General features: G+C 48.3%; 4 protein-coding genes across 9 annotated transcripts in view; 3 read left to right on the top strand and 1 right to left on the bottom strand.

Moving 5' to 3' along the window:
* The first annotated feature begins 3,880 nt into the window (after positions 1-3,880).
* NICN1 (nicolin 1) lies at positions 3,881-8,269 on the top strand. Of its 3 annotated transcripts, none has more exons than XM_029243423.1 (6): positions 3,881-4,066; positions 5,383-5,559; positions 5,809-5,922; positions 6,371-6,442; positions 6,758-6,862; positions 6,937-8,268. In XM_029243423.1, the coding sequence occupies exons 1-6, from the start codon at positions 3,935-3,937 to the stop codon at positions 6,976-6,978; spliced, it is 642 nt and encodes a 213-aa protein (XP_029099256.1). In that variant the 5' UTR covers positions 3,881-3,934; the 3' UTR covers positions 6,979-8,268. The 3 variants fall into 3 exon arrangements, with proteins under 3 accessions (XP_029099256.1, XP_029099254.1, XP_029099255.1); XM_029243421.1 differs by having other exon boundaries at positions 3,889-4,066; positions 6,302-6,442; positions 6,937-8,269; XM_029243422.1 differs by having other exon boundaries at positions 3,890-4,066; positions 5,443-5,559; positions 6,302-6,442; positions 6,937-8,269.
* Positions 8,270-8,486: 217 nt separating this feature from the next.
* AMT (aminomethyltransferase) lies at positions 8,487-13,830 on the top strand. The gene is made up of 9 exons (XM_029243420.1): positions 8,487-8,864; positions 8,967-9,134; positions 9,655-9,735; positions 10,914-11,045; positions 11,449-11,527; positions 11,817-11,962; positions 12,047-12,227; positions 12,617-12,772; positions 12,875-13,830. The coding sequence occupies exons 1-9, from the start codon at positions 8,568-8,570 to the stop codon at positions 13,051-13,053; spliced, it is 1,419 nt and encodes a 472-aa protein (XP_029099253.1). The 5' UTR covers positions 8,487-8,567; the 3' UTR covers positions 13,054-13,830.
* Positions 13,831-14,126: 296 nt separating this feature from the next.
* On the bottom strand, positions 14,127-17,681 carry TCTA (T cell leukemia translocation altered). 3 transcript variants are annotated; one of them, XR_003796532.1, is made up of 4 exons: positions 17,283-17,681; positions 16,876-16,930; positions 14,487-15,440; positions 14,127-14,328 (listed from the first exon to the last, which is right to left on the bottom strand). XR_003796532.1 is itself a non-coding variant. In XM_029241642.1 (4 exons), the coding sequence occupies exons 1-3, from the start codon at positions 17,503-17,505 to the stop codon at positions 15,398-15,400; spliced, it is 321 nt and encodes a 106-aa protein (XP_029097475.1). In that variant the 5' UTR covers positions 17,506-17,681; the 3' UTR covers positions 14,127-14,927; positions 15,361-15,397. The 3 variants fall into 3 exon arrangements, 2 of the variants coding, with proteins under 2 accessions (XP_029097475.1, XP_029097474.1); XM_029241642.1 differs by having other exon boundaries at positions 14,127-14,927; positions 15,361-15,440; XM_029241641.1 differs by having other exon boundaries at positions 14,127-15,440.
* A 148-nt stretch (positions 17,682-17,829) lies between these two features.
* RHOA (ras homolog family member A) overlaps positions 17,830-26,089 on the top strand; it is a 51,951-nt gene continuing 43,691 nt past the window's right edge. The window contains exons 1-2 of one of the 2 annotated variants that reach the window (XM_029241983.1): positions 17,881-18,106; positions 21,954-22,032. The gene's annotated coding sequence lies outside the window, so the exon portion shown is untranslated. Of the gene's footprint in view, positions 18,107-21,953; positions 22,033-26,089 lie in introns of both variants that reach the window. The other variant, XM_029241984.1, reaches the window with a different exon arrangement.

The following is a 26,089-nucleotide window of genomic DNA, read 5'->3' as shown; positions in this document are numbered from 1 at the left end:
TTTTACAGGAGTGGGTAATTTCATAGGCTAATGAGTGGGAGGAGTATTCCAGCTATTTTGAGAAAGGGTGGGGATTTCCAGCAATTGGGCCACCACCCACTTTTTAAAAAAAAAAATTTAAATTTAATCTATCTATCTATTTATTTATTTATGGCTGCATTGGGTCTTCGTTGCTGCGCATGGGCTTTCTCTAGTTGCGAGGAGCGTGGGCTACTTTTAGTTGCGGTGCACGGGTTTCCCATTGTGGTGGTTTCTCTTGTTGAGGAGCACGGGCTCTAGGCACACGAGCTTCAGTAGCTGTGGCACGCAGGCTTCAGTAGTTGTAGCTCACGGGCTCTAGAGTGCAGGCTCAGTAGTTGCAGTGCTCAGGCTTAGTTGCTCTGCAGCATGTGGGATCTTCCCGGACCAGGGCTTGAACCCAGGTACCCTGCATTGGCAGGCGGATTCTTAACCACTGCGCCACCAGGGAAGCCCCACCACGCACTTTTTGATACTTATGGTCGGCCTTGGAACTGTCATGGCTCTATGGGTGTGTCAGTTAGCTTACTGATGTGTTACAATGAGTTGTATACTGAGGCTCAGGGTCTAGTGGAAGTTGACTTGTCTGCCATCTTGGACCCATTTGGTTCTAATCAGTTTATGTCATGTCCTCGGGCTATGTCATTCTTTCAAAGGTTGTGCCCCGCACCCTTCCCTCCTGTTTCAATATTGAGACTCATCTGCAATGAGGGGCCACATGGGTGTCTGCTCTCAGAGCTGAGGCCTGAAGACCAAAACCTGTCCGTATCCACCTGATTCTCAGGAGGGCTATAGTCCTCTGGGATTTAGGGAAACCTCTGCTCCAGTATGGGGGGGGTGGATGCCTCCCTAAAAGGGAAACCCTCAGGAATCTGGAGGGACCCAGGCAATGAATCATTAGTCTGAGTCAAAATGGAGATAGCGGGCTTCCTGGTGGTACAGTGGTTAAGAATCCTCCTGCCCTTGAGAACACGGTGAGGGGGAAGTAAACTTGGACGAAGTGAGATAGTGGCATTGACATATATACACTACCAAATGTAAAATAAATAGCTAATGGGAAGCAGCCACATAGTACAGGGAAATCAGCTCGGTGCTTTGTGACCACCTAGAGGGGTGGGATAGGGAGGGTGGGAGGGAGATGCAAGAGGGAGGGGATATGGAGATATATGTATATGTATAGCTGATTCACTTTGCTATACATCAGAAACTAACACAACGTTGTAAAGCAATTATACTCCAATAAAGATGTCAGAAAAAAAAAAAGAATCTGTCTGCCAGTGCAGGAGACACAGGTTCGAGCCCTGGTCCAGGACGATCCCACATGCCGCGGAGCAACTAAGCCTGTGTGCCACAACTACTGAGCCTGCACTCTAGAACCCATGAGCCACAACTACTGAGCCCGCGTGCCACAACTACTGAAGCCCGCGCGCCCAGAGCCTGTGCTCCGCAACAAGAGGAGCCACCGCAATGGGAAGCCCATGCACTGCAACGAAGAGTAGCCCCCGCTTGCCGCAACTAGAGAAAAGCCCGCACGCAGTAATGAAGACCCAATGCAGCCAAAAATAAATAAATTTATTAAAAAACAAAAAGCAAAAAACAAAATGGAGATAACAATGACCAGTCCAGAAGCCACAGGTTACAAATTATGATGAGACAGGGAAAGTTTTCTGTCACTGGAGGTCTCCAGGTCTGGGCTGGGAAGGCTTAGCTCCTCCAGGCTGTTCCTTGGGCTGGCTTGGAATCCTGGTTTTGTGTCTGTTTGATGTCCCATTATGAGAATCCTATGAGCTACACTGGGCCTGTGTCTCTGGAGCCCCTCACACGGAGAAGGCACAGGTCACCAAAGATGACTGTTGCCTGGAGGGTTCTGACCTATGAGGTAGGAGTCCAAAAGAGACTCTGTTTCCAGCTCTACTTCATATTGCTTTCTTGGCTTGGGAAATCACTGGCCCACATCTGGCCTCAGCTTTGTTATCCATAAAACAGGCTTAACTGACAATTTCTGAGGCATTGTTTCCACAAGTATCTGGAAGGATGATGATGATAATAAATATGATGTTTAATTTTTTCTTTAAAAATCATGTTTATTGAGGAATAATTTATTTTGTTTTATTATTTTTTAATTTCTTTATTGAGGTGTGTATGTGTATATATATATATATATTTTTTTTTTTTTACCAATTTTTATTTACTTATTTATTTTGCCCACTCTGTGCAGCCTGTGAGATCCTAATTCCCTGACCAGGGATTGAACCCATGCCCTCAGCAATGAAAGTACAGAGTCCTAACCACTGGACTGCTAGGGAATTCCCAATTGAGGTATAATTTAGATACAATAAAATGCACATATCTTAAGCATTGTTTAATGAATTTTGACAAATGTCTAGACAAATATAACTACCAGCCTATCACATCATAGAACCTTTCTGTCACCCCAAAATATTCCCCTGTACTTCTTCACAGTCACCCTTGGCTCCAGGAAAACTGTTCTGATTTATATTACTCTATATTACTCTATATTAGTTTTGACTTTTCTAGAATTTCATGTAAGTGGAACCATACCATATGAACTCACTTGGGTCTGACTTCTTTTGCTTAACATAGTGCATTTGAAATCCAGTGTTGGTATTGTGTATGTCAGTTGTTCATTTGTTTGTTTGTTTTTTATTGTGGTAAAAGATACATGACATAAAATTTACCATTTACTCATTTTAAGTGTATATATCATTCATTGGCCTTAAGTACATTCATAGTGCTTTGTAATCATCACCACTATTTCTAGATTTTTTTTCATCCATCCTGAACTGAAACTCTGTACTTGTCAAACAATAACTCTCTACTTCCCCCTCCCCAGCTCCTGGCAACCTCTATTCAACTTTCTGTCTCAATGAATTTGCCTCTTCTAGGTACCTCACATTAGAGGAATCATATAATATTTGTTCTTCTATGTCTGGCTTTTTTCACTAAGTGTAATATTTTCAATGTTTATCCTTGTTGAAGCATGTGCCAGAATTTCATTCCTTTTTAAGGCTGAATAATTTCATTTTGTGTAATTACACTTTGTTTACCCATTCATCTATTGATAGCCTGTGGATTCATTCATTTCTTTTTACTGTTGAGTAGTATTTCATTGTGTGGATACACCACAACTAGCTAATCTGTTCATTTGTTCATCTGTTGGACACCTAGATTATTTCCAAATTTTGGCTATTACGAATAAAGTCCTTGGATGGACATATGCTTTCATTTCTCTTGGGTAAATACTTAGGAGTACAATGGCTGGATCATGTTTTAAGTATAAATTTAGTTCTTAAAGAATGGCCAAACTGCTTTTCAAAGTGGCAGTAAATTATCAATGCATGAGCGTTCCACAGTTTTGTCAGTTTTTAATTTTAGTCTGTTTAGTGGGTGTGTGGGGTTCTAATTTGTATTTCCTTGATGAATAATAATGTTAAGCATCTTTTCATGGGTATATTGGCTATTTATCTTTTCTTGTGAGTTATCTCTTCAAATCCTTCGCGTACGTAAAAAAAGGGTTAATATCTATTTTTGCAACCAGTGTCGTCCAGACACTATGCTCATTCATGCTCATGGCTTTATGCGCTTTAACTGACGCCCGCCCTGCACAGAGGAAGTAACCGACTGAGACTCCAGGGCACCTATAAGGCTCAGCACTAACTGGATCCAGAACGGCTAGGCCGTTTCTGGGCATGGTCCCTGGTGGCTCTCTAAGGCACGCTCGGTGATTGGCTGAAGGAGCACTTCCGCAGGCACTTCCGAATCCGGGCCCGCCCCGAGCATCAGTGATTGGCTGGGATGGCCGAGCGCGAGCCCTCTCGGGAGTTGTAGTTCTTGGGGCCCGGCTGGGGACGCCGGGAAAGACCATTGGTCTTACTTGGTCGGGGCCGCTGCCACCATGTCCCGCGTGTCGGTCCCTTGTCATGTGAAAGGTACCGTGGCCCTGCAGGTGGGCGACGTGCGGACCTCCCAAGGCCGGCCTGGCGTGCTGGTCATCGATGTCACCTTCCCCAGCGTCGCGCCCTTCGAGGTGAGCAAGCAAGTGGGCGCGACCGGGGCTCCTGGGCGGGCTTATCTGGGAACTCGGGCGTGTCCCAGCCATTTAATCGTTTACTGAAAGCGTCTGCAGTACCTCGCCCAAACGAATCAGTTAAACATTTATTTCTTCCTTCAGTTAACACACAGTTACTAGAATGCAGCTTCCTCTTCTGTTCTCTTCAACGTCTCTCCCCAATGCCCAGAATGGCGCTGACACGGAAGTGCCGAGATAGTAGGCTAGGTGCTGGAAGTACAGTTTTGAACCTAATAGAGGTGAGAGGTCGTTTTGTTCCTGGCCACTGACTGGGTATCATTAGACAATGAGTTACCCCCAAACCTGCCTCCTGCCCATTCCTACAGTCCCTGCTGGAGGTCAGGTTCAAATCATCCCTCATCAGGGTCTTCCCAGTGGCTCCAGTTTCCAGTCTCCAGTTGCCCTTCCACATCTGCTGGCAGGGTGACTGGACACTACAAGACCTCAACACAGAGGACAAAGTCCACTTTCTGATGGCCTGGCATTCAGAGCCACTCTGTGTCTTTGCCCTACTTGCCTCTCGGCCCCAGGCATTTTGTCCTGTAGTGTGTGGTTCTCCCCCAAGCTGTTGCTTACTCTAAGCTGGGAGACTTCATTACAGGGCCCAACCCTGGAAATCTGATTCAGTAGGTCTGGGGTGGAGCCTGTACACTTATATTAAAAAAAAAAAAAAATTTCCTTGAGTAATTCTGTTTTGTATTTTTTTGTTATTGCTGTTGTTTTTGGTTTTTTTGGCCTCACCACGGTGGGATCTTAGTTCCCCGACCAGGGATCGAACCCTGGGTCCTGGCAGTGAAAGCACCGAGTCCTAACCACTGGACCACCAGGGAATTCCCTCCTTGAGTAATTCTGAGGAGTATCCAGTGATGAGAACTGCTTTAGCTAGGCTGAACCACTCTCTGTTCCAGGGGTATGCCAGGTCCTGTCACCCCTTGGTGTTCCTTTGTTTATGCTACTTTACAGTTTCTACCTTTCACGGTCCACTTGATGAACTCATCTGTACATTTTCTGATTCATCTAGAGTTAGGGCTCTGACCACTCACAGCATCTTGGGCATGCAGCAAGATCCGAGGTTATGGTTTGTTTGCATGACGTGCTCATTTAGCCTGTGAGTTCTAAGAAGGCAAAATCTCTTTGGGCCCCAGTGGATTCTTGTTGATATTGTTAGATTGGTAGAAGAGTACATTCCTAAGTGGAGGAAGAGATGGTGCTTTTGAACCCATCAGGCCCGGGGCCTAGGTGTGATTTGTTGTGGTGGGTTATGTGTGCCCTAGTTGCAGGAGATCATGTTTAAGAATTACTACACAGCCTTTCTGACCATCCGTGTTCGCCAGCACACCTCAACACACACTCCAGCCAAGTGGGTGACCTGCCTTCGGGACTACTGCCTGATGCCTGACCCACACAGTGAGGAGGGAGCTCAGGAGTATGTATCGCTGTTCAAGCACCAGGTCAGCTGGGACTCAGCATGGCCAGGGCAGCCCAGATGAGGGCTCACAAGAGGCCTGGGGATTGGGCCAGGATACCATGAGGGAAGAGGGGCAGGCAAGGTTGGCCTGAATTGTGGTTCTTGGGCAAGTGCCTTGGAGGAACTACTGTTTCCTTCTCAAAGGCCTGGGGAGGAAGCACCTTGGCTCATTGCTGATTGGCTCCTGGGCAGTGAGCTGGGGCCTCGGTGGGTCCTTGTGTGTATGTGTCAGATGCTGTGTGACATGGGCAAAGTACTGGAACTACGCCTGATTCTGCGACAGCCATCACCACTGTGGTTGTCTTTCACGGTGGAGGAGCTGCAGATCTACCAACAGGGACCAAAGGTAAGTGACTAGCTCAGAGCTGTTTGCTGGCCCTTTCTCCAGGAGGCTCCTAGCTATGGCTGGGAGGCCTGGGGGTACAGGTGGGAGTGGATGGGTAAGGATGGGGAGACTCAGAAGGAGTCCTTCATGGAAGTTAGCCAGGTGGGAATGCTGGAAGTTCATGATAAGAGGTGAGGCCACGTCCCCATATCCACTGACCTTTGGGGCTACCTGCCTTTTTCAGATCTAGAACATTCAGGTACCCAGATATACTTCTGCTCCTTGTCTTCGTGGGGCTTCCTTCTGCATAGCAGAAGAGCTTAGGTAGTCTTTTGCCCCTGGGACCTAAACGGGATTTTCCCAGTTTCTGGGGCTCAGGGGCCCTTCTTTCTGCCTTCAGGACCTTGGGATCTGGTTCCAGGTCTCTCCTACTCTGCCTGCCTCAGGGCAGTATGCCTTTGCTTTGCAGAGCCCTTCCATGACCTTCCCGAAGTGGCTCTCGCACCCAGTGCCTTGTGAGCAGCCTGCTCCCCTTCTTGAGGTAAGCCCTTACCCTGGCTAAGAACCATGTGCGAACAGCTCTGGTGTCCAGCACAGGCCCAAGGGGACCCCTTTCTGCAAGAATCTGGGGCTGGACCCAGGGACCTTGGTTCACTCTGTGCACCTTCCTCCTGGGATTTGAGGCATCTCTGTGTGGGGCCGGGCCACCTACTCCACATCAGGCCCCATCCTCATGTTTCACAAGTCATCTGGGAATGTCAGCTGGAGGGCCCCATAGCCCAACTTGGCCTATCTGGAGTTATAAGGGCACTGCTGGGGAGAGACCCATGGCCACTGACCCCTCCTTCTGGAGCAGGGTCTCCCAGACCCCAGCAGGGTATCATCCGAGGTACAGCAGATGTGGGCGCTGACAGAGATGATCCGGGCCAGTCATACCTCCACAAGGATCGGCCGCTTTGATGTGAGTGATCGCTTCCCTCTGCTTGGCTCCCGTTGGCCTGAATGGGTCAGATCTGATGGTCTTTTGTGTTGCAGGTGGATGGCTGTTATGACCTGAACTTGCTCTCCTACACTTGAGCTGTGGCCCTTAGTCAAGACGTTGGCCTTCCGTGCCCATCCAGGCCCAGCTTGGGCCATCAGAGGCTGAAGTGCTGTCCCTGTGCATTCCGAGTGTTGCCTGCATGCGCATTCTGTCGGGACTACGTTCACAGAGTCAAGATTCTTGGGGGCTCACTGTGTTGCTTTAGCATGAACTCCTGGAGGGGATACACTCTGTCCTCACCTGACTGCAACCCAAACCTCCTCCTTCGCCCTCCCTAAAAACACTCCAGTTCTATTACTAAGAATCCCCCTGTGCCCTCTGTCTCCCCTGCCAACATGAACATTCCTGTCTTCTGCCTGCTCCCTCACCCTGAGTGTAGTAGGCTGGGGTAACCTACTAGAACCTGCTCTGTCTAGCCTTGGAAGACTGCTATAACTTGGCAGTCGTAGTTTGGAAGCTTGAAGGAGAAACAGGAGCCGCGTTTTTCCTTCTGCGCCCCCTTATGGTCTTCTTTCCCTTTGTATTATGCCCACAAAAAGAAAATTCCTATCTAAACTCTTCTGCTGCTTGCCTAGGGAGCCACACAAAGCTGGGAATTTGGGCAGCCTGAGTCCCTTGGTCCCCGAGTTGGCTCCTGGATGTGTGTTCAAATGGGTCTGCCCCCATCCATCGGGTCTGGGCGGGTGCCCTGGGCAAGGCTGGGGCCTGAAAATGAGTCCTGGGACCTGTCTGCCATCTGACAGAGCCCAAAGCGCATCCTTGTCCCTCTTGCAGTTGCCCCCATCTAAGAGCCACGCTCAGTGTGATGAGAGATCAACCTCGGTGGTGGTGGTGGGGGCCAGGTGAGGGTTCTCATTGGTGTCTTTTAAGAGGCTGAGGTTTTCTACAACCCCAGACCAGCAGCTGAATAAGACAGGCTGTTGCTCCTTATGAGAAAATCCTGCTTCTCTCTGTTTTTTCCTGGCTTTCTTCTGGGGGCTGTTATGAGGCAGTACTGCAACATGTGTTGGACCTGGAAAATTGGATGTTTGTGTGGCTCAACAGCTTTCTAGGGGAAGGGCAGCCACTTTTTGGTGGCCACCTTCTGATGTCACCTATCAGAGTTCTTGTAGGTGGTATCTGCCTGCAGGGTCATTTACTAAGCCCCATTCAGCTTTTGCTAAGAGGGTAATGATCAGTCTTGTGCTCAGGGAGTAGCAGCTCTCAGTGTGTATGTGAGTGAGGGGGGAGGTCCCTGGGATGGCAGGGACCCTGCTTCCTGCACAGCTCTGTCCCCAGCACAGGGCCTAGTGTGCAGCAAGATCAATAAATACTTGTGGAATGCATCACTGTTTTCGCTGCCTATGTTTGCCCAGCGAGAGAGCTGGAGACCCTCACATGAGGCCAGGTTACTGTGGCACTCTGCCTGCCCGGCTGACTCCACCCTCCTGTGCCCTCTCCACCCCTTACCCTCCCCCCATGCGACCTTACACTCCTATTGTCCTAAACTGGTGATTCAGGCCTTTCAGCCCTTTGCAGAACTTTGGCCCTTTGGAGGCAGGGCAGTCAGCAGGGGGAGGTCTAGCCCCCAGCTCTATTTCTGAGTGGCTTAACTGGCTCCAACCGCCCAATCTGCCCTGATCAGATGGAAGCGCCCGGGGCTATTTCCCTGCAGCTGGGAGTCAATGCACTGTGTGCTCTAAAGCTGCGTCTGCCCTTGGGGCTGCCCACTCCCTCTTCTGATCCCCTGGGCGGGGGAGAGACCTATCTAAGCAGGGCTTGGACTACATCTCCCAGCGTGCCTGTCAGAGTGGTGGCCTCTGTGCGTCGGCTGCACCCGTTGCCGGCAACAATGCAGCGGGCTGGGAGCATGATGTCCCATCTGGGCTCCTGTCTCCAGGCGCTCCCCTCGGCCCTGCGCCGTTCTCTCAGTAGTGCCCAGGTGGGATAGAGGGTGCTGGGTTGTGGTGCCAGTCTTGGAGGGTTGGGGAGGAAGAGGGCTGGGGTCTGGGGCCTTGGTGGCACTGAGCCCGGCCGCCCGCAGGACGTGCTCCGCAGGACACCACTCTATGACTTCCACCTGGCCCATGGCGGGAAGATGGTGGCATTCGCAGGCTGGAATCTGCCTGTGCAGTACCGGGACAGCCACGTTGACTCACACCTGCATACACGCCGGCACTGCTCGCTCTTTGACGTATCCCACATGCTGCAGGTGAGCCAGGGGAGTGCGCTGATTGCCAGGCCAGGGCTTCCTCTCCGTCCACAATGGTGCAACCCTCAGCTTTCTTTGCTGGGAGCTGGATTCCAAGGGCAGCCCTCTCAGAAGAGTTGGAGGTCTCACGGGTGTAATGTACTATGGCCCCCAGTAAACTGACTCAGAGGGTCTCTTGATCATCTCCTGTCTTATCTCTCTAGCCTGCTCCCACTTAGTGGAGTGCCTCAACGTCCTGGGTTTTCCAGGGCTGCCACTCATTGTCATCCACTGTCCTAGGTATTGGTTTGGAAAAGGGGGTATTTCAGGAAGGTGCTGGGCCCTTTCAAGTTCCCTAACCTCCCTGAGTGCATCTCTTCTGTATTGGCGGGTGTGGGGGAGTCAGAAAGTAGGGCTTCTGCCACTTGCAGAACCAAAAGACTAGTCAGGCACTTTGGCTGGATTGGAATGTGCTGTGGGTGGCAGGGAGGATGCCTCCTAGCCCCGTGGCTTTCCAGAGGCTTTTTGATCTCTTTCCCAGACCAAGATATTTGGCCATGACCGGGTGAAGCTGATGGAAAGTCTAGTGGTTGGAGATATTGCAGAGCTAAAGCCAAACCAGGTGGGCCTCTCTTTTATTTCTGCTCAATGAGTGTTCTTAGTCATAAGCCAGCAAACCAGTCTGAGTCCCTGCTTCGGGCCTGGGGGCACAGAGATGGATCAGACACAGTTTCTCAGGGCTTTCGTTCTTGGGGGACAGAGTCCCTGAGTCATGTCCAGACACCCAGACACCCAGCAGGGAGGGTCCTATCCCATCCCCACCACATCAAGCTGGAAGGCCAGAAACCCAGGTTCACGTCCTGTTCTGTGACCTTCCATTGCTGCTTAACCCCTTGCAATTTAAATTGTAGTCCTGGGAATTCCCTGGCGGTCCAGTGACTAGGATTAGGACTCTGTGCACTCACTGCCGAGGGCCTGGGTTCAATCCCTTGTTGGGGAACTAAGATCCCACAAGCTGTGCGGCCAAAGAAAAACGAAAGTGTAGTCTGTAAACCAGCAGCCTCATCGTCATATAGGAGCTTGTTAGGATACACTCTCAGGCCAGTTCTTCAGACCTGCTGAATCAGAACCTGCATTTTAACAAGATCCCCAGGTGATTCATGTGACCTCTTAACCTCAGGCTCTTATACTGTCCATCCAGTGGGGAGGCTGAGGCCAGCCAGCCTCAGTGTTATAGAGGGTTGTTGTGGAGCACATGGGATCATCAAGATAGACTTTGAAGCTGCTGCTGCTGCTCTTTTTTTTTTGGCCATGCTGGATCTTAGTTCCCCAACCAGGGATTAAACCCTCACCCTCAGCAGTGAAAGTGCCGAGCCCTAACCACTGGACCACCAGGGAATTCCCATAGACTTTGAAGCTTCTGTCCTGGGGTTTGGGGCACAGACTGAGTTGTCCTAGGTCTGGGTGGGATGAAGCATCAAGTCCTAGGTATGGTGGGTTAAGTGTGAGAGGGGCTCTCTGTACTAAATGGGCAGGGGTGCAGAGGCCCCACCAGATCAGGGAGGTGTCCCCCAAGGTGGGGAAGAGGTGAAACCTTTCTCAGTGTATGAGGATCAAAAACCCTGGGCTTGTGCAGGGGCCTGGGCTGACCCAGACTTGCTTCTTGCACTGCCACCCCTCAGCTCTATTCACGAGGGTTCATGAGTTTGTGGTGGCTGAGTGGGCCCAGGGGCGTGTTTGACTCACACTTGACCTTGGCCTCTTGGACCTGGAGGCAATGATGCTCCACTTTGATGCTAGGGAACACTGTCGCTGTTTACCAATGAGGCTGGTGGCATCTTAGATGACTTGATTGTGACCAACACCTCTGAGGGACACCTGTATGTGGTGTCCAATGCTGGATGCTGGGAAAAGGACCTGACCCTCATGCAGGTATAGCCCCTCTGTGTCCCAGGTACCCTGTCCTCCTTGTTCACAGAGCAGCATCCTTGTTTTCCAGGACAGACCTGGAATGGATAAGGAGCTCAGACAATGGCTCTTTGAAAGAACAGTGGGCCAGAGCGGGCCCTCCCTGGAGCATGCTAAGTTTCAGTGGTGGGGAAGTGGGGGAGATGGGGAGGTGAAGCTGATCCTGGCCCCTAAGTGAGGATCCTCTGGTGAGGATGGAAGGCTGGAGCCTGGTGTTAGAGCTGGCAGACCTGGGCTTGAGTCATCCCTACCACTTAGTAGTTATATGACCTTGTTAAGACGGGAACTAGCCTACTCTGCTGAGCTCTGCAGCACCAGGTGCTCAGTAAGGGGTCCCAGAGCAAATGTGGTATTTCTTTCCTTTCAGGACAAGGTTAGGGAGCTTCAGAACATGGGCAACGATGTGGGCCTGGAGGTGATGGATAATGCCTTGCTAGCCCTGCAAGGTAAGTGGGCCAGGCTGGGTTTGGAGCTGAACTTTGTCTTCCAGGTTTCCTCTACTGCTTGGCAGAGAGGCCGTGCCAGGGGAAGGTGAGGATGGTGCACCATAATTCTAAGTTTGGTATCATGCCCTCTTTCTACCTGCCACAAGGCTCCATGGGCTGTGGGCAAGAGCATCTTCTCCCACCTGCAGAGTGGGGCTTGCTCAGGGCTTGTTCTGGTCCCTAAGGGCTGTGATCCAGCTTTCTGGGGCACCAGGACCTGGACACTTGGTTATTGGCTCCCTGGGCCCAGGCCCCACTGCAGCCCAGGTGCTACAGGCTGGCGTGGCAGATGATCTGAGGAAACTGCCCTTCATGACCAGTGCTGTGATGGAGGTGTTTGGCGTGTCTGGCTGCCGTGTGACCCGCTGTGGCTACACAGGAGAGGATGGTGTGGAGGTTTGTCAAGAAGTGGGCACAGGGTAGTGCAGGGCATAGGACTCTGGGGCCAGCAGCCCATCTGCTCCCTGGTGTCCCTTGCAGATCTCGGTGCTGGCCGCGGAGGCAGTCCGCCTGGCAACAGCTCTGTTGGAAAACCCAGAGGTGAAGCTGGCAGGTCTGGCGGCCCGGGACAGCCTGCGCCTGGAGGCAGGCCTCTGCCTGTATGGGAACGACATTGATGAACACACCACACCTGTGGAAGGCAGCCTCAGTTGGACATTGGGTAAGCTGGGCTAGCACTCAGGGAGGGGATCCTGAAGGCTGGAGTGACCCTTGATGAGACCAGCCAACCCAGGACTGCTTCCAAGGTTGTGTAGCCTGGAGCAAGTGGCAGAGTCTCCCTGAGCCTTCATTTCCTGAAGGTACCACAGTGGCTTTGCCCAGTAGATATTGAGGACCCTCAGCAAGCTGAGATGGGGAGCATGGCCTCCAAGGCCAGGGGTCAGTAGGTGGATGGCTGACCACACTGCAGGGGAGGAATGGGGTCTAGGGGCAGCCTGAGTGAAGGGGCCTTGATGCTGGATAGATGTCACTTGGGTTCCTTGTCACTAGGACCTCCTGTGGTCAGGGGTCCTACGGACTCTGGCTTAAATCTGATGTGTCATGTTCCAGGGAAGCGCCGCCGAGCTGCTATGGACTTCCCAGGAGCCTCAGTCATTGTTCCCCAGCTGAAGGGCAAGGTGCAGCGGAGGCGTGTGGGGTTAATGTGTGAGGGGGCTCCTGTGCGGGCGCACAACCCCATCCTGAGTACGGAGGGTACCGTGCTTGGTAGGTTGACCAGGGAAGTTGGAGAGCCCTTGTCTCTTCCCTAGGAGGGTGGGGACCCTGGGCTGGCAGGGTGGTGTTGACACATGGCGTCTGCCTGGACAGGTGCTGTGACCAGTGGCTGCCCCTCACCCTGCCTAAAGAAGAATGTGGCGATGGGTTATGTGCCCTGTGAGTACAGTCGGCCAGGTACCCTGCTGCTGGTAGAGGTGCGGCGAAAGCAGCAGATGGCCATGGTCAGCAAGATGCCCTTTGTGCCCACAAACTATTATACCCTTAAGTGAGGATGACTTGGAGCAGGGCCCTCTCCTCCAGGAGCCTTACCTGGAGGAGCACTGTACAAGGGGCTAGGGGTTTGTACAAGGGGTTTGTCAGGAAGCTGAGGCAGAACACACTTGGGGTGACTAGGTGGAGGCTGGTACTGGTTGTCTGGGTAACGGGGTCACACCACCTATTCCCACTTCATCCTGTGCCACCTGCAACTTCAAGACCCCATTTCTGAGTGATGGACCAGCCCACGGTCCCATTGACCCCACTCTTGCCTGCTGGAGAAGCATCAGTTCTGGCACCTCGCCCTTCCACTCTGCCAGGTGCTGCCTGTGGAGCAAAGGCTCACCTTTAGGGGGAGGAGAAAGCCTGCCCAACCTACCTCACCACGGTTTCTCACACTGCAAAGGGTCACTACCTTGGGCAGTGCCGGCTACCTCCTCTGGTTCACTTTCCATGAATTCAAACTGTTGCCTCTTCCTGGGCAGGGATGATTCCTGACTCACAGAGGGTTGGCCTAGTAGGGCTGTGGTGCCCGTGTGTAAACTTGGGGATGGCTGAGGGGGGCATGGACTCATTCTTTCACATTCTCCAGTTGGCCCAGCCTGCTGCCCAGCAGCCAGCCATGCCAGGCTCACCACCTGTTCTGAGCCCCAGGGCTGTTGTAGGGCAGGCTGGGCCTCCTCCCAGACTTGCCTTATCCTGGGCTGACCTTCGTCCCTGGGACTTATTACTGGACTCCGCTGACTCCTAAAGAAAATAAAACATTAAATGAGCTTCCTTCCTTCTTGCTTGCTAGAGTTCTAGCTTCATTATTCTCTGTCCACAGGGTTCCTAGGATGCCAGTCCAATGCCTGCCTTCCTGGCCCAGACTCAGAGTGGGTTCCCCTTGAGAGGGGCAGGTCTATAAAAACTAAAGGGGAGAGTGCCCCTACTGGGCACCACGACTGCTCCTCCAGGGAGATGGCATCACCTCTCCACCTCTGCAAGTTGTATTCTGGGTGCTCAGGGGCAACAGCCCCCAGGGTGTTCCCTCTCCAGTTTCCCATGCGTGCACACTGTCCTGTCAATAACCACACAGCTGATGCACTTCCATGTTTAATAAGCCACATCCTCAGTTGAGCCTGGGGTAAAATATGGGACCAATTCTGAGTGTGGTGTTTGTTGTCAGTGGGTAGGCCTGGGGCTTCAGAACCATCATCCCACCAGCCAGAAGATACTCCGGAGTACTCGTGCATGAGCTCAGCATAGTCCTACTCCAGTGCACTCTGCAAAGACAGCCTAGGCAAAGGCTGCCAGATGGAAATGTGACATTTAACAGAGAGGAAGGAAGCAGTGGGACACTGAGGTAGCTGCTGGCCCAGCAGAAGCAGGCAGAAGTATGTCCATCAGGGAAGCAGGCAGGTCTAGGGCCACACTGCTTTCAGGAACTGGTGTTTGCCACTTATACCTTTATAAGTTTCCTTGGCTCACTGTGGAAGTGGCAGGCCTGCCTAGCCTGTGGGCTCTTAGAACGAAGCTCCTCTGGTTCCAGGTCAAGATGGGAAGTGGTGAGGCTGCAGGGCACGATGGGGCCGCTTTGCACTAAACAGCTCAGTATGTCCCTTTGAGGGGCAGGGTACAGATCCACAACCCCACAGGCACTTAAGCAGTGGAGATGGGAGGTCACCCCTGGGACTCAGCCGCTTTTAGTTACCCAGCTTCCTTCTGGGAGGGGTTAAGAGGAATATGAGTACAATGAAAAGACAACTTATATAGCCTGACTCACACCTGGAGAGCTCAGGATGAGCCAAAGGAGGTGGGTGTTTGGTGTCCACTGTCTTACACTTGAATGGCCAGCTAAGTAACCATAAAATATAAGGCTGTGTCCAGGCCAGGATTCCCTGGGTCCCTGCCAACAAAGCAAAACCAAATAAAGGAAACCCCAGGCTTAGGGGAAAACAGACCTGCCTTACAAATCTCAGAGCTGGTCAACCTCAGGCTTCCTCCCAGGGACAAATCTCTACAGGGTCACATCCCAGGGGGATGGGAAGAGGAACAGGAAAAAGCCGAGACAGAAAATGGACTGTTGCCCTCCCCAACCCAGAGGCTTCTGAGCTGACCCCTGAAAGGAGAAGCATGCCTTCTCTCCTTAAGCCACCCAGATCAGGGTACAGGCAAACTCTTTACTGGCCCAATGCCTGGGGCTGCTGGAGGCAAGACCAAGGGCAGTGGAGGCCCAGCCCTGCAAGCACTGGCATACTCCCTGGCCCCAACCTCTACCCCCGCTGCAGTCGTCCCTGGGGTCTGGGCAGCAGCAGAACCCAGTATGGGAGCCAGCAGACCTGGTGATGTTCCTGGAGACCCCTCTGCTGCCTTCCCTTATTCTCTGTGGGTTTTAAGAGGTTCATTTGCTGCTGTTTCCCTGAAAGTGATAGAAGAGAAGAGGGGTTATTCCGCGGACAGCATAACAGTCCCCTTGTGGGGGCTGAGCTGGGCTCAGTAAGGCCACACTATAACCTAGACCTCTCTGCTGAGCTTCCACAGCCCTCACTGGGTCCACCACTTTCCCCTGCAGACTTATTCTTCCTCCTGCTTCTCCACTTTGTGAATGGTGCTCCCATCCTTCGCCAGTTGCCAAGGACAGAAACCTGTGCAGTGGCAGGCCTCCTAATTGGCTTCTTGCCCTCTCTATTGGACACCTTTACCTATTTGCCATGAAGCAGGCAGTTATAAAAGCAAATTCGGTCAGGCCATGGCTTTGCTGAGTCCAATAGCTCCTTGAGACTTGGGATAGGGTATTCTAGGTCCCTTCATGCCTTTATGTTTGAGCTCCAGCGTCACAGCCTTGTCTATCCTTCCAATATGTCACCCTTGTTCTTGCCTCTAGGCCTTGTTCTGTCCATTCTCTTTGCTTGGTACACCCTAGCCTTTGCCCTCAGCTTAGGTGTCTGACTTGGAAGATACCAGCTCTGATGACCCTTGCCTCTGCACTGCTGCCCTCCCCTTTTATTTATTAAAATTTTTTTTAATATCTTTATTGGAGTATAATTGCTTTACAATGTTGTGTTAGTTTCTGCTGTACAACAAAGTGAATCAGCTATATATATACTTATATCCCTATATCCCCTCCCTCTTGAGCCTCCCTCCCACCCTCCTTGTCCCACCCCTCTAGGTCATCACAAAGCACTGAGCTCATCTCCCTGTGCTATGCAGCAGCTTCCCGCTAGCCATCCATTTTACATCTGGTAGTGTATATATGTCAATGCTACTCTCTCACTTCGTCCCTGCTTCCCCTTCCCCGCCGTGTCCTCAAGTCCGTTCTCTACATCTGCGCCTTATTCCTGCCCTGCCACTAGGTTCTGCCCTCCCCTTTTAAATCTCTGGTTCCACCTGTGAGCAGGGCCTGGGTTGTTCTTGTTCTCTGGACCTAGTGTGGCCCCTGCCATGTGGTAGGAGCTCAGAGATCAACTGAATGAACGCTCTGATTAGTAAGTTCATGTTTTACAGATTAGAAGGCTGATCTGATGAGTTCAGTCAGTGCACTAAGGACAGAGGCTCCTGCCTTTCCAACTGAGGGGCTTACAGTGCAGTGGAATCTCTACATCTCTTACAGTGGAGTTGCCACTACATCTCTGAAGTTGTGACAATAATGCCACCCACCGCACAGGTTACTGAACAGCATACAGATGGGCTGTTCAGACATCGATGTCACTTGAAGCCTGAGCTCTAGTGCAGACCCTGGGGTTTGCTGCAAAGCTGGTGGCCTCCTACCCTGAGAACTCCCTTCCCCTGTCCTCAGCTCAGGAGTGGCCTCTGCCTGCTAAGCATGGGGTAGACATAGGAGTAGATTTACTCACCAGGAAGGGAAATGCGTGGAGCCATCAGGTGTGGATCCGTTCTGGCCGCCCAGACCTGGGGGCAGGAACACATCCAGAGCTGCAGCAAGCTGGGGGTGGGTATCTGAGCAGGCATCAGCCCAGGTCAGGTTAGAGGCCAGTGGTATTGTTTGATGGAGAGTGTAGTGGAGGCCCTAAGGGACTAGTGGTATTGTCTGACGGGGGTTGAAAGGAATTTATATGTGACGGGTGGACTGGTGGGGTTTCTGGCGTGAAATGGTATGTTGACATGGGTCAGGGTACAGCGTTAAGTTGTGATGAGGTTCTCAGGGGACCCACTGGTAGTCTGGGGGGGTTCTGGGGAGCCCAAAGGTACAGTCGGTGGGGGAGGGGGTGGCCGGCCCACGGAAGTTGGTGGATCGTCTCACCTGGCCGGTGATACAGCCCGGTCACCGTACTCCCGTAGAACCCCCACGCCAGCTGGATGCTCAGGAGACTTAACACCAACCAAAGCAGCAGCAGCTTGAAGAGGGTCACGCGCGTGTCCTGCGCCTCCCACTCCAGCAGGAACTCGCTGCCGAGGGCGCCCAGAGCGCCCAGCACCGTGGCCGGCAGAGCCTGCAAGGACTGCCCAGACCAAGGCTCCGCCATGACTGGCCGGCGTCCCAGCCAGGGGACTGTCACCGTAGTCCCCACTGCGCAGGCGTCTGGTCTTCCGGAGCCAGGCCCGCTAGTGCGCACGCGTAAACCCACGGAAGGCGCGTCTACCCCGCTTGCGCGAAGAGTTGGCAGTTTGGGGAGGAGTGTTAAAACCGCGCACGCGCACCTAGCCCCACCCTGCTTAAAGGATGAGTGACTCGAGGAGTATAAAATAGCAACCAGGTCTTTTATAGCCCAGGAGTTCCCATGATGCCCCACGCGGCTGCAATGATTGGTTAAGAGTCTTGCTTTTAGGGTGTGGACACGCTCCTAAGCAATCGTGGCTGAGCAGGGAGTGCGCGCGCGTGCGCGGGGCCGCGACTGGGGCCGGCTCGAGCCCGCTGGGCACACGGGGGCGCGCACGTCTCTCCCCGCCCTCCCGCCGCCGTCGCCGCCCGCTCTTGCTTTCTCGCGCTCCCCGCCCGTTGCTCTCCGTCGGTTCTCTCGTTAGTCCGCCGCAGCCTCCTCAGCCACCCGCCGTAGTCTTCGAGCTTGCGAGTCGCGGACAGGAGTCCTCGGCGCGGAGAGGCCGGACTCGGAGTCGTCGCCTGAGGTGAGCGAGAGGGTTCCCTCCTGGCGCCGCGGTGACCCGGGCCCGCCCGCCCGGCACTCTTCCGGCCGCCCGCCAGCCGCCGCCCCGCCGCGGCCGCGCCCCACCTGCTGCTCTCGGCCGGCAGCACCAGGACCCTGGCCCCTGACCCTGACCCCAGGCCGGGGACCCAGGCCCCGCTTCCCGAAGCGACGGCCCCGCCCGCGCAGTCCCCGGAAGCGCGCCCCGCGGCCTCCCGCGCCCCTTCCCCCGCCCGGCCAGGCCTGCTGGAGCCCAAGCCGCTCGCCAGCTCTCGGTCCCCGTCGCTTCCTCTCGTAGGGCCGCGCCGGGCAGGGCGGGGGCTCTAAGCTGGGCCCCACGAGCTGCTGGGCAGCCGGCCCCTGTGAAGCGCGCGTGGCTGTTGGAGTTGAAATGGGAAAGAAACTCTTTACAACTCCATTTTGGCTTTTACGTTAAACATGAAACCTGAATCACCGTTTTATACTGCGTGAAGTCCACTTATGTTTTGGGTATTTTCTTTTTTTAATGCAGTATGCTTTGAGATTGTGTAAGTAAAATATAGTGTTGAAATCTTAAGGGTTAGAATTCTTCGGTATTTAAAAAAAGGGAATTTTCCAGTTGAAAGGAACATTTTTTCATGATTTAAACTGTGTGTCATCAAAATAAAGTATTAATTTGCAATTTTGCTTAGTCTAAATTACTGCCTTGATTAGGAATCACCTGGACATCTGTCGTTAGTTACCTGTTGAATCCAGTTATACGTTCACTAAATAGTATTATTTGTACTCAAATTGATTTGGTCAAAACCATGTTTAGTAGTTTATGATAGAAGGTTGGCATTCTTTTTCCCAGAGTTGGTTTCACTTGTGTTTCTTAATGATCCTTATTTTAAATTTTTACCTCTGTTGGTAACTCGTTTGATTCTTTTTGTGTTTAAGACAGTTTATTGAAGTAAATGTTTCTTGCAGATGTGTGATCAGATTATACTCCTGCCAGATCTGAAGGGGGAAAAATACTTTAAAAATTCTTTTAAATGTTGTATGTGGTGAGAATTTTTCCGCCACTTGGTGTCACACACCCAGATGTGTAATGCTTATGTACCATTGCCTGATTGTCACTTTAGACATGGCTAAATTGGGAGAGATGCTGCTTTGAGCTTTTGGCACAAGTGACATTGTTTGGACTGAAATAGAAGATTAATTCTTAATCGTAAAGGATAACTTGAGGGATCTCTTTTGATAAATTGTCTTGAGTAATTCTATCTACTTTTTTAGAGCACTAGTGGCTCTTGGGGACACAAAATATATAAGATGAAGAAAACAAACAAAAAGTATATATAAGATGGAACTTGGTTTTAGTCAAAGTCTAGTCCTAGACTTATAGCCTCTGTTCTCATAAATATCTGTACTAGAGGGAAGAAGAGAGTAGGAATCCACTGACTTTTTCACTGATCAAGAATTTTAGACCTGAAAGGAATCTTTAGGACTTGTAGTCCAACCCCATTTGCAGATGAGAAACTGAGTCCCAGAGACTTAAGTAAATTTCCCAAGGTCATATGTCTAGTCAGGTGCCAGCCAGAACTATTTTCACTGTAAGATCTTCTCCATGTACTCCCAAACAGCTTGCTTAGAGTCAGCTAAAATTCAGGACTTTCAACTTATTCCAACTGTTTTTTCATTTATGTATTGCTGATTTTTCATGTATTGGGAGAATCTGAAAATTTTTCCAAGCAAATTTCAGTTCTTAAGCTTTTACTCTCTTTTCTGTAATTTGGATGGTCCTACAGCAGTTGATTGAAATAGGTAAATGAATATACAGGGTCTCTGCTTGGGCTAGTTCTTGCCGTGAGGTGTTTTGGTCTTCTTGAGGGACCCAGCTTCTTCCACAGGCAGGCCTAGACTCCCCTGCTCCAAATCCAACATAGTTAGGCCCTGATAAGATGTTATCAGGCAACTGTGGGCTCTTTTGACTATTGATTTGAGGTGGGATGGAGAGAAATAGTATATAATGAGAATATAGTTTCCTGTGTATATGTATGTGGTGGTGGTTTTGCTGGAGTATTTTCAGTCCTGATTCCTTGTTTGTCAGTTAACTCCTTTTAAAAGTTTAACCTGGTCATGTGGGGGTGTAAGTTATTAGAGTAAAAACAGGTAGATCTTCAGGTGTTTCTTGTCTATAGGGTGGAGTCCACGCTGTGACTGCAGGAGGTGGGTTGCTACTTTGGGCCTTCTTAATTGTCCTGGAGCTGAGAGAGTCACGTTAACTTTGCCAGAAGGAAGACTGATATTTCAACTTGTAAGAGCACAAATTTGGGCTTGCTGGGCTTCTATAGACAGCACCTCGGGTTTAATTGCATTGTGGCTACTAGTGATAATGATAAATGGTACATAATCACTGGATTTTAATCACATATATTTGTAGTTTTAAAAGGTCCCTAAAGGTATTTCGTCTTCCCTTACGACTTAAGTTTATTCCTTTATGCACCTGGCCTGTAGAACTATTTGCTTGTACCTTCACATTAAGATAACCAAATTTTAAACTTGTGTTAATGTGTCTCACTATAGTCTGCTCTTTGGGGACATGCTCATTGTTAAGTACTTGTGAGATTAATAAATTAAAATTCTCAGTACAGTTTAAAGTTAGTAATTACTGTAAAATTCCTATTTCAAGTGTTTATTTCAAGTGATTCATTTTTAATCTGTGGTGCTGAAGTATTAAGTCCTTGTATACTCATAATTATGGTAGTCATGTGACTGAAAATCAGATAGACGTTGAAGCTACTCATTCTGGGTGTTGGTCTGAGTTTATTGGTGCTTCCTCCAGATGATTATGAATACATGTTTATAGCTAATAATCATCAAAATATGAGATACTCTGTTAAATTGGAGCCAGTTTGTAGTTGATACCAAATTGAGCTTGATTTTCTTTTTTTAAGTGGGTGGGTAAAGTAAATGTGCTTAAGCATATTTATGATAGCATCTTATTTAATATTCAAGTAAAGGGAAAGAGGAGAACATAAGCAGCCAATGAAATAAGTTTGGAGTGGAGTGAAGGGAAAAGTGGGAGGTAAAATGAAATTAGAGAGGTGGGCAGGGACCACATCATGTAGGACCTTTTAGGACATGGGAAGTTCTTTGGATTTTTTTTAATCATCAGATTTAAAAAAAAAATCAGGATAATGATCCGATCTGATATTAAACAATTAGAATGATTCACCAAGAGTAGGGGGTAGATCTGAGTCCATTTTGACTTTAAACAGTAAACTAATACTGACCATTTCTGACAAAGGTATCAGAAGGATTTCCTAATATTATTCATGTCCTTAACCTAATGACTTCAACCTGTTTTTTGAATCCATTGATTTTCTGACCGTTGTCTTTAATTTCTCTGTAATGCCTGTATTAAAAAGGAAATGTAATTTGATAAAGCAGGTCATTCAAATGTTCATGGTAGGCTGGGTGGTAGGCATACAGGTGTTCACTGTAAAATTCTTTTAACTTTGCTGTGTGTTTGTAATGCTGTGTGTTAAATGTTTATAATGTTGGGAAATTAATTTGCATAGGATTCATCTGCTTTTGATTTTTGCTTTTAAAAGGGCAACATTAATTTGTAATACTCAGAAAATAAAGTTGATAGTGTGCATTTTGTTAAGTGAAGGAGGCCAAAACGTTTAAAAGTGGTAAATTTTATGCTATGTCAGTAAAAATTAAATTCTGTGCCTTTCCCCCTTCTGGATTCTGAATTACTTAACAGAACTTTGGGCAAGCCCATTTTACATCCTGTGCTTTTGTTTTTTTCTTTGTGAAATGAATAGACATAATTCCTGATTTTTTTTTTAATGTGTTTATAGTACCTTTCATCTGAGAAGTTCAAGGCACTTTGTAGAACTTCTGCCACACAGGCTGTGGGTCTTGCAGCACATTTGTAAGGTATGTAAACAGCTTTCATTCCCCTTCCTCCATGGAAGAGAAATACTTATTATATATTATATATTAATGTAAGTTCTCAGGAAATGTGGGTGCAATACTATTAATGATTTTCTTCTCCACCAATCTTGAGATCGTTATCTTACTCCATAACTTTTCTCTCTGGTCTTATTTTCCAACCTCTCTCTATAAGATACTCCTCTAACTTCCTATTTCTATTCTAAGCAATATTTTTCTTCTTAGATGAAGATATATTTCCTAACCTCTTAATCTTTAAGGAGATGTATTTACCATATTATACACATACTTCTCTCGCTTCTGGATCACTCCCATCTTAATTCTTCTGTTTTTAAATTTCTTTAAGTTTTTGTTTTTTCTGTAGAGTAGTTTGGTCATCTTACAGTTTGTGCACAGCCTGTGCTTTGGGTATGCCTAATTATCAGTAGAAAATAATTCAACCAGAGAATGAGGATTGGAGGACAATCCTTCTTACCAGAGGAGTCAGCATTGAGAGGAATGTTAAGAGCAGGTGTAATAGCCCATCCAGGGGCTATTCAGATATTTTAAACCGATTACAAATAAAGGAAATAGAATCATCCTAATTTTATTGATACCATGTAAGTATCCTGGTTTGGTACCATTTTGACTACTTCTTCTTGTTCTCCTTGGGTCTGAGGGAACTCTGTATATAAAGAAGTGAGCTGTTAACAGTATGAATATTCTCATTTGATGAGATAGGCTACCTGGCAGGGAAGTCATATAATGGTAGTGGTTTTGGTTGGCTTTGAACTTATGGTTGGCTTTGAACTTAACGGTTGGCATGGTAAAAGGAATGGCCAAGCTAGCTTGTCATTATTCAGTCATTGAACAAGTAGTTACTATATGCAGGTGCTGTTCTGGGACACATTTGAAGAAAACAAAGAAGGTCCCTGCCCTCAGGTAGTTTTTTCTTTGTTTTACAATGTCTTTATTCCTAAAAACATGAACATTTTGAATCATTTCATCTGCTTTTCTCAATATCACTGACGAGAAAGTGGAAAGTACGTCAGGGGTTAATAATCACAAAAACATTAATAGCGCTGCTCATTTTTATTCTAGTAGGGAATACTGATGATCCATGGCAAGAGATTAGCCCAGTGCAACTGCTGGGCATAGGACAGCAACTGGGCTAGCACCACTGGGCGTGATACTCTGTTGCAGTTCCATGAGGCTTGAAATTCTTTCAGCAGATTCGAGTGATGCATTAGGGTGGTTTGATTGATGGCCTCTCTTAAAAGAGGGCAGACTGTATTTCAGAGTTGTTTTCTCAGTTGTTCATTTTTGACATTACTGAGTTAAAAACAAAAATAAGGTTATGCTTTTGCTCTGTAAGTTTGCTTAAATCAGATTTCTTTCACCAGAAAGGCTGATGGCCCTGTAATTACAAAAGAATTCTGCCATAGATGGTGTGCCTGCCTGCCTCCTGCCTGCCTGCCTGTCTATCTATGTATCTATCTGTCTGTCTGTCTTTAAGCAGGTTATTTTATTTCTTTGAGCCTCAGCACCTACATCTGTGAAATGAAGATTTCCATTTCATAGGAATTTTAGATGAAATAATATGTGAAGAGCACAATGCTCAATGCATATTAGTTTTCTCCCTTTTGGAAATACTTGTTCTAACTCTGGAAGATTCTTCAGGTATATTTTTCTTTCAGGATATCAGTGCATTGTATTTATATAGTGACCGTTTGCTTTCAGAGTGATGAAGATTTTAATAGGAAGCTTAAAGTTACATGAATTTCTTTACTGCCACCTGACTGAATAGGAGGAACACGTGTTTCTTGTTTTCATTTTCTTTTCTTGTCTTTTGTTTGTTTAACTATAGGAGTTAGTGTGTTGGGCTTAGATTTTACCATCATTTTTTTTTTTTTTTTTTGAGGTACGCAGCCCTCTCACTGTTGTGGCCTCTCCCGTTGCGGAGCACAGGCTCCGGATGCGCAGGCTCAGCGGCCATGGCTCATGGGCCCAGCCGCTCCGCGGCATGTGGGATCTTCCCGGACCGGGGCACGAACCCGTGTCCCCTGCATCATCAGGCGGACTCTCAACCACTGCGCCACCAGAGAAGCCCCAGGCTTATTCTTTAGCCATTATATTTTACATTAATTAAGTTTTCCAATTTTGCTAAGCTTGCATCCTTACCATAGTCCCTAAGACAGAAGGCCCTAAAACTTAACGGGAAAATGTTTTGAACCACTTCATCAGTTTAATAGTAGGCCCCAGAAGCAGTTCCCACATAAAAACTGATGTGTTTTTTGCAAGAAGAGGGATAAAAGAAGATAGGTTTTTATTTTCTGAAGTTCCTAGCTGCTGTAAAATACAGAGACCCAATTCCATTACTGTAAAAAATTGTTTGTGCTTTGATTTTAAGCATATGGTTGAAAGTTCTACTTTTGTTATATGTACACTGCTATTTTTACCTTATTCCCATGGCAGTTGTGTCTCAGTTGATATAGTGCAGATGAGTTGTCCTCTGGTGCCTCTTCCATGGGCCCAGAGAGCAAATGTTTGGCCACTCTTCCAGTGTACCTTTAGGTAACCCTATTATTTGTTATTTAGGTTTTGAGGCCTAAGGAAGGAAGTACGTTTAAGGTGGATATTTAATGTTGTAACAGTACAGTTTTTTGTCACGAGATAATTTTATTACATGATTTGGCAGTTTGGTTGGAAACACTGGCGTTTAGAGTTTTCTGTGGGAAAGTTCTTTTCTGGATGAAGTCTTTTGTTTAACTTTTAAAGTTATTCAAAGGAGACTTTATCTTTTGAAGGTCTTAAGTTCAGAAAAGGAAGGCAATAGAATATCTTAGGTAAGAGCATGGGCTCTCTGGAGAGAACTGACAGTTAAGTACTAGCTCTTATACTTGACAGCTTATGACTCTAGATAGTAATGTTACCCCTTTGTAACTCAGTTCCTTCTCTGTAAAATGGGGTAACAGAGTGCTGTGAGGGTTCAGTGAGAGAGAAGCACTTAGCCCCAGTGCCAGACATGCAGGTTCAGTTCTTTAACTTTCACTATTCAAGTTACAGTTTGTAGTACCTAGTAATCACACTTTAATCTAATCTGGAAGGTAATTTTTTTGGAGGGGGGATAGCACCCTAAGAATTAATTTGGGGGGAAATAAACAGTCCTTTCTACTGGATCCCTGTTGCTTAGGAACAGTGGTTCGCAAACCTGGCTATTCCTAAACATGGGATCCAGTTCCTAAAGTTGGAATTACTTCAGGAGGCTTTTTTAAAAATCGCCTTTGTTGAGGTGTAATTTGCATAAATAAAATGTACTTATTTAAATAACAGTTTAGTAAGTTTTGGTAAATATATACACCTGTGTAATTGCCACCCAGTCAAGATAACAGAACATTTCCTTGGGAGGCTTTAAGATTTTCTATTTTTAGGGGGGCGTTGGATGAATTGGGAGATTGGGATTGACTTATATACACTACTGATACTATGTATAAAATAGATAACTAATGAGAACCTACTGTATAGCACAGGGAACTCAGTGCTCTGTGGTGTCCTAAATAGGAAGGAAATCCAAAAAAGAGGGGATATATGTATACGTATAGCTGATTCACTTTGCTGTACAGTAGAAACTAACACAACATTGTAAAGCAACTATACTCCAATAAAAATGAAAAAAAACCATTTTCTATTTTTAACTAGTTTTTTATTTAAAACAATATATGTACTTTATTCTTGTTGGGACTGTGAATTACAAGTCAGAACTACAGTGAGGTGCCACCTCACGCCCATTAGGATGGCTGCAAGTATCAAAAAAACAGAAAACACCAAGTGTTCTCAGGAATGTAAAATGGTACAGCCACTATGGAAAACAATATAGAGGCTCCTCAAGAAATTAAAAATAGAATTACCATCTGATCCAGAAATTTCAGTTCTGGGTTTATATCCCAAATAATTAAAAGCAGGATCTTGAAGAGATATTTGTACACCTGTGTTCATAGCAGCATTATTCCCATTAGCTATAACAAGGAAGCAACCCAAGTGTCTACCATCCAATGAATGGATA

This window comes from Monodon monoceros, unplaced genomic scaffold (genome assembly GCF_005190385.1).
Source record: "Monodon monoceros isolate NGI ecotype Baffin Bay Population unplaced genomic scaffold, NGI_Narwhal_1 Super_Scaffold_3, whole genome shotgun sequence".
Taxonomy (NCBI): Eukaryota; Metazoa; Chordata; class Mammalia; order Artiodactyla; family Monodontidae; genus Monodon; species Monodon monoceros.
The sequence above is the reverse complement of the archived record's forward strand: the minus strand, read 5'-3'. Positions and strand labels throughout refer to the sequence as shown.

Bases quoted from the DNA above. Each gene is read 5' to 3' on its own strand.
- NICN1 (XM_029243421.1), top strand. From the start codon at position 3,935: ATGTCCCGCGTGTCGGTCCCTTGTCATGTGAAAGGTACCGTGGCCCTG. The intron at 4,067-5,382 runs GTGAGCAAGCAA...TGTGTGCCCTAG, and splicing joins CCAGCGTCGCGCCCTTCGAG to TTGCAGGAGATCATGTTTAA. The intron at 5,923-6,301 runs GTAAGTGACTAG...TTCTGCCTTCAG, and splicing joins TCTACCAACAGGGACCAAAG to GACCTTGGGATCTGGTTCCA.
- AMT (XM_029243420.1), top strand. From the start codon at position 8,568: ATGGAAGCGCCCGGGGCTATTTCCCTGCAGCTGGGAGTCAATGCACTG. The intron at 8,865-8,966 runs GTGGGATAGAGG...GGCCGCCCGCAG, and splicing joins GTTCTCTCAGTAGTGCCCAG to GACGTGCTCCGCAGGACACC. The intron at 11,963-12,046 runs GTTTGTCAAGAA...TGTCCCTTGCAG, and splicing joins CAGGAGAGGATGGTGTGGAG to ATCTCGGTGCTGGCCGCGGA.
- TCTA (XM_029241641.1), bottom strand. From the start codon at position 17,505: ATGGCGGAGCCTTGGTCTGGGCAGTCCTTGCAGGCTCTGCCGGCCACG. The intron at 16,931-17,282 runs GTGAGACGATCC...TCCTGCCCCCAG, and splicing joins CGGGCTGTATCACCGGCCAG to GTCTGGGCGGCCAGAACGGA. The intron at 15,441-16,875 runs GTGAGTAAATCT...TATCACTTTCAG, and splicing joins TCCACGCATTTCCCTTCCTG to GGAAACAGCAGCAAATGAAC.